This window comes from Vanacampus margaritifer, chromosome 19, assembly GCF_051991255.1.
Source record: "Vanacampus margaritifer isolate UIUO_Vmar chromosome 19, RoL_Vmar_1.0, whole genome shotgun sequence".
NCBI classification, from domain to species: Eukaryota; Metazoa; Chordata; class Actinopteri; order Syngnathiformes; family Syngnathidae; genus Vanacampus; species Vanacampus margaritifer.
The window spans coordinates 14142866-14157430 of record NC_135450.1 but is presented as its reverse complement, the minus strand read 5'-3'; the positions used below and the strand labels follow the sequence as shown (position 1 = coordinate 14157430).

The 14565-nt window shown below is 41.4% G+C and overlaps 1 protein-coding gene across 6 annotated transcripts in view; it reads right to left on the bottom strand.

The window, feature by feature from the left end:
• Window positions 1-14565, bottom strand: part of tfap2d (transcription factor AP-2 delta (activating enhancer binding protein 2 delta)) — an 85897-nt gene that overhangs the window by 10141 nt on the left and 61191 nt on the right. For 3 of the 6 annotated variants that reach the window (XM_077552931.1, XM_077552932.1, XM_077552933.1), the window contains 2 exons: window positions 11914-11973; window positions 1987-2837 (listed from right to left, as the gene is read on the bottom strand). In XM_077552931.1, coding sequence (XP_077409057.1) covers window positions 1987-2547 — 561 coding nt within the window. In that variant the 5' untranslated portion in view covers window positions 2548-2837; window positions 11914-11973. Of the gene's footprint in view, window positions 1-1986; window positions 2946-11913; window positions 12003-14565 lie in introns of those variants that run through there. The other 3 variants (XM_077552930.1, XM_077552935.1, XM_077552934.1) reach the window with 3 other exon arrangements.

Below are 14565 nucleotides of genomic sequence, written 5' to 3'. Positions count from 1 at the left end.
GCTGCACGGAACCATTTGGCGCATCTGTTCCGTTCACGCCTTGTGCCGGATCACGTTCTTTCTTTCTTTTTCTCTCTTTTTTTTTTTTTTTTTAAACCCGATAAAGGACCAAAAACTGCGCTATTTTCTTGTTGTTGCGCTTTCTCAGTCAATATGCAATTTAAGAATATTACATTTAATGCCCACCTAAATTATTTTAAAAATGCTGCTGTAAATACATGAACGAATGTATATATATATATATATATATATATATTTTACATAATTGCATATACTGTGATGAAAATACAGTATATCACATTTAAATCATAATCCAACGAAGACTAAAGATTTTTTCAATTTTAAAATAATAATAATAATAATAATAATAACAACAATAATCCGGTCATATTGTGGATTCTAAATTGCTTAACGTGAGCGAAATTATTTGTCAGCGTGTTTAACTGGAAGCTTGTTTAAATCTGCTCAGATGTCGCCGCATAAGTAACAAAGTTGATTGACGTTAAGTCGGTAATTGGATAAAGTACGGTTGCTTTATGGTGCTCGAGGAGGCTTTTGTGTCCGCGAGCCCGATCCGTTAATCCGCCTTTGACCGCAGAATAGAGAAACCAGCCGCTTTTCTTCGCCTCAACACACACACACACACACACACACACACACACACTTTTCATCTCCACTACTTCTTTACATCCAAAAGAATTATGTAAAATGTGGGTCACGTGTGCGCGTGGAAAAAAAAAATAAAGGGCGGATTTGACGAGGATTGTATAGACTGCCAGTCAATTAACCTTTAGAAAAAAAAAAAAAAAACGACGCCTGCCTTTCACACGGGGCGGCGCGGCGGCCCCGTGCACACTTGACATTTACTCGTTGTACGGTCACGTTCGCCCTCCCGATTTATTTGCTGGCAAGCAAATGGTCTCGCCAGATGAATGATATGCAGCATTACTCGCTTTTCTTCATGAGCAGACCTCCTCCGACTTTGGGACCCGGCACAGTCGGCAGACTGGAAGACATCTGGCGCCCTCCTTCCCACTCATATTTGAGAATTATGGTTGGGAGTGGAGTGGGGTGCGGAGGGGAGGGGGGGTGGGGGGGTGATTGTAGGCCAGTGGGGCACTGGTGTTGGGAACACACACTTGGCTGTTTTTGATTGGACGAGCGCGATTATTAATCCTAAAACAATATAATGTAATCATAATTGATTTATTTGTTCAATATTTGTTAGAAAAAGCCACCGAGCTGAGTAGTATTCGCAAACCATTATTCATGCGTTATAACTGTGTAATAACGGTATAAAAAGCTGTAGTGAACAGGGAGTACATGGAATGAGATTTTTATTATCATGAGTACAATACTATTCTAGATGCTATTCTGTTGTTGTTTCCATTGCTGCATATCCTCTTGACATCATTGAAAAAAGATGGCTTGACCTCAACGATCTTGTCATTTAAATAAAGGTTTTATACGATAACTAAATCACACTACTCAATTGCACTAGATTGTATTTTTTTGCATTGGACTACGCGACTGTTTTGGATTGGGCTAGCGTGAATATTAGCTTAAAATAATATGATGTCATTATAATTTATTTATTCGTTCAATATTTGTTGCAGAAGCCCACTGAGCTTAGTATTGGGGGAAAAAAAACATTGTTCATGTGTTTTAACTGTGTAATAAGTGTGTAATAACTGAACAAAAATGAGATTTTGAACACCATGAGTACAATACTATTCTAGATGTCTTGACATAAGTGAAAAGGGTTTGACCTCGACGATTTTGTGATTTAAATAAAGGTACGAGTCAATAAAATACATTTGTACATTATCCACTTTTCTGTCACATTTTTGTTGGGTGGTGTGCCATTAGATATTTTTTTCTAAAGTAAAATATGCGCACTTGACTATTGAGTTAAAGTATAAATAAAAACGTTTTTTTGTTAAGTTTTTTTTTGGGGGGGGGGGGGAGTCTTCGCACACAGGTTACCTGTAGGTCGTCGGCGGCCGCGGGGAGCCCCAGGCCGGCGGCAGGCAGCAGCCTCTGGTCCGGATGGTGCATCCCGACGCCGTAGGCCTGGGATCCGTGTGACGTCATAAGCGACAGGTCGTGTCGCCGGTACGCGTCGAGGCAGCCCAGCTCCCGCCGCTGCTGCTCGTCCAGACACGACGACTTGAGCGCCGAGCGCGCGCTGTGCAGGTTGATGAAGTCCGCCGGCTCCCCGTGGTGGATCTGCTGGTAGTACTGACCCGAGTGCAGCGAGTTGAGCCCGTAGGCCTCCGGGGCCACGGCCGGGTGCGAGTGCTGGAACTCATAGTGGAAGGACTGGTGGTGCAGGGGGGTGTACTGGTGGTTGGCGGAGAAGTAGGGCGAGGCGAACTCGGTGCCCGCCGGCGCCGGGTACGTGAGCGGGGACGAGGAGGAGTAGGCGACCGACGAGTTGGCCACGGACTCCAGGCACCCGAGCTGCATGAGCCGGTAGCTGTTTGATCCGTCGTGACGTATCTGCGGGATGAGAACGAGAAGCGCCTTGTCGTTTCGCGTCAACATGTCACCGCCAAAAACGCTCCGCAACAGGAGTAGCAGCCTATTTATTATTATTATTATTATTGGGAGAAAAAAATTATATGGTTATATTATAGCTCACATAATGTTCTTATTATACGCCGCCCTCCACATACGAATAAATACGAATTTAACGAACGCGCTTTAATATTTTCCAATAAATAAAATAACGAACTTACCTCTGCGTCGTGGACAAGTCCCGGGAAGGTCGCTGACATTGTGTTTTTTCTCTCCAAAGTAACCCGCTGCTTTCCCCCCCCCTCTCTCTCTCTCCTCTCCGAAAGGAAAAAAAAAAAGCGTTAAAATCCCCAAAATGTGCGAGAAATGGTAAAAGTCTCCCTTCCCGTCTTGCGCCTTGCGTGTGCAATAAGGAAGGGCATGCAGCAAAACGCTGGTGGTGCGAGGCGAGCGTCTCCCCTCTGCACGGACGGGGCTGGCTCACGGATTTTGTACTTGCAGGGTATTTCTCGGCTGATGTCGTAGGTCCCTTGGTAATTTGGAAGTTTGGAAAATTAAGCATCAGCACTGAGGAATGGGAGGACAATAGACGGAGCGGAGGATCCCGGGAGACCAGGAATAAATATTGTATCTTCGCCTTGATAAGGAAGCACGTGCTGCTTTCAACATTTTTGCTCCCTTTTTGGCGGACATTTCGCTTTTTGACCTGTTTGTGCCTGGTCGTCTCGTCTGCTCATCTTTCACCGTCTTTTTTTTTTTTTTTTTAAATTATATGGAAAAAAATAAAAATCATACCAGCTTAGGCTTCTTTTGATTTGATTTTTGCAAACGGATTTTCGAACGAAAATGTAAGTTTACTTTCGAGCATTATTATCGAATATTTCCTTATAGGGCCGGGGGGTGATTTTAATTGTTAAAACAGTTGATACGGGGTATTTGTGATACTTTTTGCATGTTTAGAAATATGTTTTTGTCTGATTTCTAAACAAAATAACTTCTATTAGTGTATTTTTTTTTGTTTACGCACATTCGTTGATTTTACGCTTTTAACAGAAACGATTGAAAATGGCACTTTCGACATTTGTATTATTTAGCTACGATTGCGGTTCTCTTTATTTATTTTTTTAACACTGCAACGATTGCTGATTTCTTTTATTGATATTTAAAGCATAGCATTTTACTCCCTTTGCTTTTCAAATCCATTATTTTCCTTAAATATTTTTCATGTAGCCTATTGTTTTTCGCCGTATGGAAAACAACACTGACGCACGTTTTACTCTTCAATTTTATATCTTGATTTTTTAATTGTCATTAATATTGAATTGATTTTACTTGTATATGTGCTCGTGATTTTACTCACTTGTGTACGCGCCGAATGTTATTAACGATTTTTTTTACCTTGTGAATTAAGATTTAAAAAAAAAACACACTGGAATAAAGGCGCTCATGTGAGATAACAGTGGACCGTGTGACTATTTTCTGCCGTCTGTTTAAGGAATAGAAACAGCACCTATAGCTATAGTCGTTGCCCTTGGGCAGCCTAGGAAGAAACAGCAAAACAAAACGTGAAGTGGAGAATGTAAAGCTCACGGCCACAGCCTGGAGAGGAGCAAAAGCAAGTTGTAGAGGAGGAGGAGGAGGAGGAGGAGGAGGAGGAGGTGGGAGGGGAGCAACACGCACCGTCTGACTATAACTGTCACATTTCTTTACCATTCACAGCGACGACTCGACGAGCATGATGGAGATAAGCCCCAATCAAGTCTTGTTTTGTTTTTTTAGTGGTGCTAGTCAGCTGTAAGCAAAGCCACTCTTGGTGTGTGATATTATTAAAAGTGCAGACTGCTGACGCCCAGACGCCGCCATGCATAGAGACTCTGCCTGCACTTTAATTAAGCAACTATTTAACCCATCCATCTGTTCCTGCATGCACGCCCTCTCGCACTGTCCTCATCGATGTCACAACAACAACAATAATAAATTCATATTAATGATTAACATATAAGCCGCATCTTTATTTGTCCAATCCTGGTAATATTTCCTGTTTCGTCACTAAAGTGGACGACTGAATCAGCAACACGTTCCCATAGCCTCTTTAAAGTTCTCAAGGTTTAAATATTTTAATTAACCACTCGATTTTTTTTTTTTTTTTTTTTTTTTGTGCCCTGCAGGCTCAGCGTCAAACCTGAGCTCCACGAAGGCCGGTTGTCACATCCCGGCCATGGTTGAGCTGGAGGGTGGAAGGATGAAAGGGATGGATGGATGAATGAATGAATGAGAGAGAGAGAGGTGGGGAGTTGGCCTACACGAGGCAAAAAAAAAAAGAAAAGAAAAAGAGGTAGCTCTTATGGTCATTCTTATGTCATTACAGATGATTTTTATCTCCTCTCATTTTCTTCCAGGTTGACATGAAGTTGATTAGAATGATCCATAATGACCAAACGGAATGAAAATAATCAATATAAACACCTCAATCGTAACGAAAAGACTGGAATAATAACATTCCGTTTAATCGGTGCGCAATGCGCATGCTCCGTCGTGGCTCCACGTAAATGCGTAGTGACGTCGTTTGTATGCCACTTTAAAATGGCGGCGTTTTACCGGAAGTCGTCTGCGACGGGAGAATTAAATTTTTAAAGCTGTTTTTTTGTTTTAAATCAAGCTGTTTCTTTAATAAAAGTATAAAAGCTATAACAACTACTGTGCTAAATCGACGAATAAACGACTTGATAAACGACGTGATGTATTTAAAAAATAAAAAATAATCAACTTCCGCGTGTTACACGGCTGGTTTAGATTAACTATAGTAACAGGTGACCAGAGATCTTCATTCGGAATGATTTCAATTAGTTAAAAAAAACTAAACAATAAATACATAAACAAAAAGTCCCCATGTAAAAAATAAAACTTAAAATGATCTAATTGTGGCCCCGCTTGTACATACACCGGAGGGCTGGAAGCTCCTCATGCACCAGATGCGCGCTGATCTCCGGACAGGAGCCAGTCCATCTGCCGCCTGACGAGGCAGGGAAAGGCCCAAAACGCACTAAAGCCCACAGGCGAGAATTTTGATCAGCCCATTTGCTTTTCTGCTGGGAGCTGCGGCTTTCGTTGATATATTTTTAGAGCGGAAAACAATGCAAGACAGGAAGACAATCCTAACGCGTGTGGTGATTTGACAATTATACCAGCAGGAAGATAAAAAAAAAAAAAAGGTCATTTTATTAGGTAGACTTGGATAATTTAATATCCGCCTTAAAAAATAGAATTATTGTGGGGGGGGATGAGTTGGTTGCGTCTGTTGCCTCCGTGCGCATGCGCCCATCTTGTTTTCGAGTCTGTTTTCATTTTAATCACTTGCAGCCTCATATGGCGTCCGTTAGGTCGGCCCCGCAACAGTCGTGTTCGGGCTCGAACTTTTTTTTTTTTTTTTCCAGCCGGATAACGACTGCCGTAATCATGGCGTGGAACATAAACAAACGGCCCAAAAGATGTTTGTCCTCCCTAGAAAAAAAAAAAAAAAAAAAAAAGCAATTAAGCGAAATGGTGTCTGACCTAGATAAAGGATGCGCCACGGACGGGAAGCACAGGTTAATATGCTAATATGGATCTGCTAATTGTAGGGATTTACTTGTCAGTTTGCGGGAGGGGGGGTTCAGGGGGGGGGGGGCGTCAGCGCCTTGTTTTGCAGCAAATTAATTTCTGCCCATGCATGCAGTGCGTGAGGTGAGGAGGCAGGAAACAGGTGGTCGCTGACAAATGGACAGTCAGGGAGAAACAGATTGACCAATAGACAAAAAAAAAAATCTTTATTGACCGTTTTTTTTTTTTTTACTTCAGTTTTCCTTTTTTTCGTTTCTATCACAATCGAATTAAAACACACTGGCGAGTAAAACTATTTGATATTATTTAGTATTTAAAACGGCTTCATGGATGTCTCTCTTTCTATGGGCGTTGGGGTATCATTACTGGTTTGTGTTGCCAATTAGTGCGTTTAATTGTTGTTCTTTTGTGTGCGTAATTAGTCCTGAAGTCAATTGAGAGGTTCATTGAGGGCAGACACGTGTCAGCTGCTGCTGAAATAGTTCAGCAAAGGCCAATCTGCCACCAACGGACAGCCACAACTCGCCAGCCATATTGGAGATGACGCATGAGGCTTGATAATAATAAATGATAATAATATCAAAATATAATAACGCCCCGCCCCCCCACTCGAATAAAAGTCTCATTTTTCATTCCGATTTCTTGCTCCATCCAAGCAATCAATCGCCGCTCTTGCACACGGTCACTGATGAACTTTTTTTTTTTTTTTTTTTTAAGTCCACAGCCAGCAAGCGATGCTATAAAATTGATCTTCAAACTTAACTCGAGCAGCTGTTGGGCTGAGTGGGCCTGGTGCGCGTGCGTCTGTGCGCGGATCGATGCTCATTAACTTCTCGCGAGTGCTGCCCGACATCACACGGAAAGCCAAAAGTCTCGCCATTATTTCCCAGCCGCTTTTATTTTGAAATGAGCAGCAACGAGGTGAGGATTAAGATCAAATTGTGGGGATGAGAAGCAATAAAAAAGGGCACGAAGAGATATTTTGTATGTCTAAAGTCAACAAATGATTGTGTTAAGACTCAGAGAGAATTTAAGTCAACATTTTGAATAGTCTTTCCCATCTTTCTGCTGTTCATGTCCCGACCAGCAGAGGGCGCCACTTTGGCACCGCAGCCCGGGGCGAGATTAACCTGCTGCACTGTCAGAGCAAAAGACAAAACACACACGCACACACACACACGCACAGACATTGTAATTGTCCGCATGCAAGAAGGCCCTCAGCAGGTTGAAGAGCTTCGATTGCGTAATTCCTGCAGTAATCTCCGTAATCTTTTAACGCGGGGCTGTTTGCATGTTGCGAGTGATAATGTGCATTGTGTAGATTGAATTAACAAGATGAAGCAGATAAAGGAAAGCTTTAGGAGTAAGTTGATCTTAGCACTTTGAAAAAAGCTTTTAAACCCGTGCAGATACTGCAAATATATGCGACACAAGGCCACCTACTAATTGTACGAGTTATATATATTGTGAAAACTAAGGTTGTTATAGGCAATGAAAAACAACAAAAAAAACTCAAATTGAGAAAAAACATTTCCCTTTCATTAAGGGAAATGTTTTTTCTCAATTTGAGTTTTAAAAGAAGAATGCTTACAACTAACTGAAACTATATTTAATTTTAATGCAAGTAACTAAAAAACAACTATAAACATAGCCAAAATGTATTTTATTTACATCTTTGTCAATTAATATCGTATGTGAGCTTTCAGGGTTCATTTAAAAAGTCCTTACAAAAGAAGGAAGGTCAAATAGTCATTTGCAAATTGTAGGTAACTTTATTATGCAACACTTGGTGACCTTTTTAAAAAAAGAATAAAAAATATATTGCATTCAATAAACACTAAATAAAAAAACTAAAACTAATACTAAAGCTAGTAAAATTAAACTAAAACAAAGCATTATTTTTTTAACAAACTTATTCTAAAAACAAACTGAATTAAAAAAAAAAAAACAAATATAGTGAAACCTCCCCAAAATAATATAACCCTGCTGCTTGCATGTCACAATCAAAAGTAAGACCTTTCGCGCTTCCCAATATATATATATATATATATATATATATAACATATTTATTTTCAGCCAATCATTTTGAAGACTACACCCCCCCCCAACAGTACAAAAAGTACTAATGAAATCATGCCCTTTTATGATCATTATAGCCATGCCCGACACTGCGATGGCAACCTTTTGTTTGAATGTGACTTTCAATTCTATTAGATGCTGCAGTGCTTGTTAAAGTGGACTCGGAGGACTCGGAGAAGGCCCTTAAGTGGCCTCGGTGGGTACATTTAGCTCAGTAGAGCTTAATTAAAAAGGTGCTGTACCCCCCCCACAAAAAAAAAATCTGGCTGCCACGTCCCCGTGCATATAAAGAAGGTCATTAAACGCTGTCATGGAAATAGCAGAAAATATGATTGCACTTTTTGTAGCCATCTCACATTAGCATTGGCTACCAATGTGATGTTTCTTATACAGTCCCGTCTAAATTCTTTAGTTTTTGTGTTTGGGGTTCAGATCAAAACAGGCTTTGGGTTTGACTTGTGAAAATTGCATTTGCTGTTGTGCAAACATGGTTCAACTGGATTTTACAAAGAAGTTCAGAGATGAGCCACAAAAGTTTTGGGGCATAATTTTGCAGTCTGATGAGACAAAGATGAACTGCTACCAAAGTGATGGAAAGGCCAAAGTATGGAGAAAGATGGGTTTGACCTGCGAAAATTGAATTCGCTTTTTGTGCAAACGTGGTCCAATTGGATTTTACAAAGATGTTCAGAGATAAGTCACAAAAGTTTTGGGACAATTTTTGCGGTCTGATGAGACCAACACGAACCTCTATAAAAGTGATGCAAAGGCCAAAGTATGGAGAAAGATGTTTTTCACCTGTGAAAATTGCATTTGCTGTTGTGCAAACGTGGTCCAATCAGAAGATGAGCCACAAAAGTTTTGGGACAAAATGTTGTGGTCTGATGAGACCAACACAAACGTCTACCAAAGTGATGGAAAGGCCAACGTATGGAGAAAGGTGGGTTTGAGCAGTGAAAATTGAATTTTCTGTTGTGGAAACGTGGTCGAATCAAAAGATGAGCCACAAAAGTTTTGTGACAAAATGTTGTGGTCTGATGAGACCAACATGAACTTCTACCAAAGTGATGGAAAGGCCAACGTATGGAGAAAGGTGGGTTTGACCAGTGAAAATTGAATTTGCTGTTGTGCAAACGTGGTCGAATCAAAAGATGAGCCACATACGTTTTGGGACAAAATTTTGCGGTCTGAGGAGACCAACACAAACGTCTACCAAAGTGATGGAAAGGCCAACGTATGGAGAAAGGTGGGTTTGAGCAGTGAAAATTGAATTTGCTGTTGTGGAAACGTGGTCGAATCAGAGATGAGCCAAAAGTTTTGGGACAACATTTTGCGGTCTGATGAGACCAACACGAACTTCTACCAAAGTGATGGAAAGGCCAAAGTATGGAGAAAGATGACCTGTGAAAATTGCATTTGCTGTTGTGCAAACGTGGTCGAATCAGAAGATGAGCCACAAAGGCTTTGGGACAAAATTTTGCGGTCTGATGAGACCAACACAAACTTCTACCAAAGTGATGGAAAGGCCAACGTATGGAGAAAGGTGGGTTTGACAAGTGACAATTGAATTTGCTGTTGTGCAAACGTGGTCGAATCAGAAGATGAGCCACAAAAGTTTTGGGACAAAATGTTGTGGTCTGATGAGACCAACACAAACGTCTACCAAAGTGATGGAAAGGCCAACGTATGGAGAAAGGTGGGTTTGAGCAGTGAAAATTGAATTTTCTGTTGTGGAAACGTGGTCGAATCAAAAGATGAGCCACAAAAGTTTTGTGACAAAATGTTGTGGTCTGATGAGACCAACATGAACTTCTACCAAAGTGATGGAAAGGCCAACGTATGGAGAAAGGTGGGTTTGACCTGTGAAAATTGCATTTGCTGTTGTGCAAACGTGGTCGAATCAAAAGATGAGCCACATACGTTTTGGGACAAAATTTTGCGGTCTGATGAGACCAACACAAACGTCTACCAAAGTGATGGAAAGGCCAAGGTATGGAGAAAGGTGGGTTTGACCTGTGAAAATTGCATTTGCTGTTGTGCAAACGTGGTCGAATCAAAAGATGAGCCACAAAAGTTTTGTGACAAAATGTTGTGGTCTGATGAGACCAACACGAACTTCTACCAAAGTGATGGAAAGGCCAAAGTATGGAGAAAGATGACCTGTGAAAATTGCATTTGCTGTTGTGCAAACGTGGTCGAATCAGAAGATGAGCCACAAAGGCTTTGGGACAAAATTTTGCGGTCTGATGAGACCAACACAAACTTCTACCAAAGTGATGGAAAGGCCAACGTATGGAGAAAGGTGGGTTTGACAAGTGACAATTGAATTTGCTGTTGTGCAAACGTGGTCGAATCAGAAGATGAGCCACAAAAGTTTTGGGACAAAATGTTGTGGTCTGATGAGACCAACACAAACGTCTACCAAAGTGATGGAAAGGCCAACGTATGGAGAAAGGTGGGTTTGAGCAGTGAAAATTGAATTTTCTGTTGTGGAAACGTGGTCGAATCAAAAGATGAGCCACAAAAGTTTTGTGACAAAATGTTGTGGTCTGATGAGACCAACATGAACTTCTACCAAAGTGATGGAAAGGCCAACGTATGGAGAAAGGTGGGTTTGACCAGTGAAAATTGAATTTGCTGTTGTGCAAACGTGGTCGAATCAAAAGATGAGCCACATACGTTTTGGGACAAAATTTTGCGGTCTGAGGAGACCAACACAAACGTCTACCAAAGTGATGGAAAGGCCAACGTATGGAGAAAGGTGGGTTTGAGCAGTGAAAATTGAATTTGCTGTTGTGGAAACGTGGTCGAATCAGAGATGAGCCAAAAGTTTTGGGACAACATTTTGCGGTCTGATGAGACCAACATGAACTTCTACCAAAGTAATGGAAAGGCCAAATGTCACCTGTTGGCTAGCTTACGGGCGACCATGAGCTTCCCTGTTCACTTTTTGCTGTTTTTATTTCCTTCCTTTGGCGAAGTCATCGCGCCGCCGCACAAAGCGCTTCCTGCCGTAGCAACCCCCGCGCAGAGATCGACTTCACGCGGCTCACCCGAGATCACAGACCCCGCCGCTTGCCGGCAAGCCAAACAGCACACATTACAGCCCGACACGCCACAATACACGGCGATTTGTGTGTTTGTTGTCGCATGTGCCGCTTTACCTGCCTGTTCCCGTGTAATTACCTGGCAAGTCTCCTGATGTGGAACCTTTGCCGTTTTCACAACGAACCCATTTACTGCTGCAAACACATCAAACACCTGCCAAACACACACCGATGGTTTGCATACAGGAGTGCGTACACACGCACACACACACACACGCACACCGGCAGAGGCCTGGAGTGGGTACACACACCCATACACACAAACCATTTCAAACGGATGCAGGGAAATAAACAGAGACGAGAGCACACAACCCCTTCAACCCGCTGGGAATTTTACTATTCTGCGCTTCTCTCATCCCCCTTCGCACTCGCACACACTCGCGCACGCACACACGTGCACTTTTTCTCTCTCTCTTCATCTCTTCCTCTGCTCCTTTGTCTCCCTGATTATGCAGTCGATCCCGGGGTGCCCTACTCACTGAGATCATCCAGCTGTCAATCTCAAGCACACATTCGACACACATCGACTTTTTTTTTTTTTTTTTGTGGACGCACACTCTTCCGCCGGTGATATTGATACAGAGGAAATATTAATGACTTCACTCACCTGCAACCCACTGTTGTGTCTTGCATTTCCAAACACGACGATATGCAATTCATCAAGGCGCTGTCGGAGGAAGGGAAAAAAAAACCAACCTGGTGAAATAACGGCAAATGTTATGATATGTCAAAGGGCGTCACATCAAGTGGCAGGAATGCGAGATGGCGGGGAAATTTTGGCGAGATGTTTTGCTGTTTTTTTTAGTTTTTTTTTTTAAGCGTGGCGTAACTCCGTGCGTGATTTCTGCACAAGTCGTCACATGAGAAGTGAAGATGGGGAAAAGCGATACGACGATGCGCAGCGTATGAATTTATAAAGGTCTCCTTGGTCATAGCTTTTGATATGCGTGCATAGTGGATAAAACATGCATAATTAAATGTATGTATATTTTAACATGTCTTTGCTTAAACTACAGAAAGCAACAGCATGTTGCCCTACATACGTCAAATAATTGAGACATAAAAAAAATATGTATATTTTGCTGCGTTTGTGCTACAAAATGTCCTCAAGCTGACCAGCAAATGGACTTTTTGTTAAAGATGTATAAAATGGCAGGTTGCTTTTTAAAAACGAAACCGTAAATATGTGGAGCATTCCACAATAATAATAATACTAATAATAATGATAATGAAAATAATAAAAACAAATTAAAAAAATAATAATATTAAGAAGTATTTAAATATATAACACACACACATATATACATTAATCATTGCACAAGAAATATATAAATTACATATAAAAAAAAAAAACACACACACACAAAAAGTAATTTTGTTCAACCGAAAATATTGCATCTAAATATTGCATCTAAACTTTGGATTGGTCAATTATTTGTTTAATAATAATAATAATAAAAATAAAAAAAACTCACGATGACAAGCGGTTCAGATAATGGATGGATGGATGAATATAACCAAATTTGGACAAAGGTTTGACATGACATCAGCGAAAAAATTTTTTTTTAACCAATAATATTAACATTATTTCTTATTGACAGATCAACTGTTGGTAAAAAAAAAAAAAAAAAAGTGCATAACGGTGAGGACATCTGCATAAAAAGTTGCTCTTCAAACCCACGTTACACTTTTTTTTTTAAATACAATCTTAATTACAATCCATAGACGCCTTCTAAAAATAATCGCCTAAGTCATTTTTTCAGATTCAGGAAACAAAAAAATTGGAGATGATTTAAGCAAAAATAAAAAATAAAATGAGCAAAAAAATGACATCGGCAATTATTTTAAGAGGGTGACGAAATCTCAGAAATAAGACCATTTATTTGGCTGTCTGCTATTATATTAGTATATTTTTATTTTTATTTTTTTTAAGCAGCCTTTGACCTGAAGAGGTCGCTTAAAGCAATGATAGTTATTACAAAAACGGCCAGCAGGTGGCAGCAGAGTATAAGAGATCAACCAGGGCCATGTTGAAAAAGGCTCTTGCCCCCACTGTTTTAAACCGATTTGTGAAAAACGACCAAACTTATATATAAGCTATATTCTAATGCTAATCAAAACAGATAGAAATATACTTTTTTTTTCCTGATGAAAGAAGAGACTCTTAATCTTTCTTTTGGTAGGTTTTATGTTTTTATAGCAATAGAACACAATATTCTGTGGGCCTTGCATAATCAGTCAAAATCCAGTATCACAGCCGGGAGCGAAGGGGGTTGCTTCAGTGAAAATGGCTGGGCGTGAATGGTTAATGCAAAATGGCCGCCTCGGCAGATCCCTCTGGTGTATTGCGGCAACATAATGAGGCTCCCTCCACTGGCACAAAACAGGAAGGACAGACCATTTAGAAAAGCACCCAACAACCTGTTAAGATGCCAATCTTCAAAATAAGAGTCGAGGACTGTCTTTGTTGAAAAAGTCGGTTGATTTTTTTCCCCTCCACGACTGACGTGGTGCTGGCTGGATGGATCTGCAGCTCATTTCATTTCTCATGCAGCCTCCCTCCATCACTGGCTGAGATCACGGGCCTGAGCCTCATGTGCTCCGATGGCAGAGGTTACCATGGCAACCCAGTGGTCCTGTGGCCTTGGATGTAAGCCCGCCCACCCGCCCGCCCCGTGCGCTCGCTCTTCCCCTTTTTCTCCCTCGATCTCTCCCCGCCGTTTCATGCATACGTATGGGGAGCTACAGGTGCCCCCCCCCCCCCCCCCCGAAAAGTCTCCTTCCCGAGTTTGATTGACGCGCTCGAGGGGCGGCGGATCACAATTAGCGCTGTGGCTAATTTCCCACATTGCCCCGCAGCCACTGGGCAACCGCTGCGCTCGGTGCCAAGCTCATCAATATGGATGAGCGGTTTGATGAATATGCAGAGGATAAAGTGGCTGCATGCAGGTGAGGAATCCAGTCGGAGGTTGCCGTCCGTCCGCGCAAGTCAACTTGTTATTATTATTATTAGCACGTCCTCAACTCAAAAGCGGCGTCGTGGAATCGCTGTTAGCGCGTCCGCCTCGGTTTTGAGGTTCCTGTGTGGTCGTTGGCCGACCATCTGATGGCGGGAAAAAAAAAATGCCAGACAAGGATTAAATTATCTTTCCCCATTGAAATGAATGAACATGCCATTAATCTGTTCCAGCCTCCTGGAAAAAAAAAAAAAAAGCAATGTTTGTAATGTGTTTTGAAAAATAAGAAGATCCAAGCTATG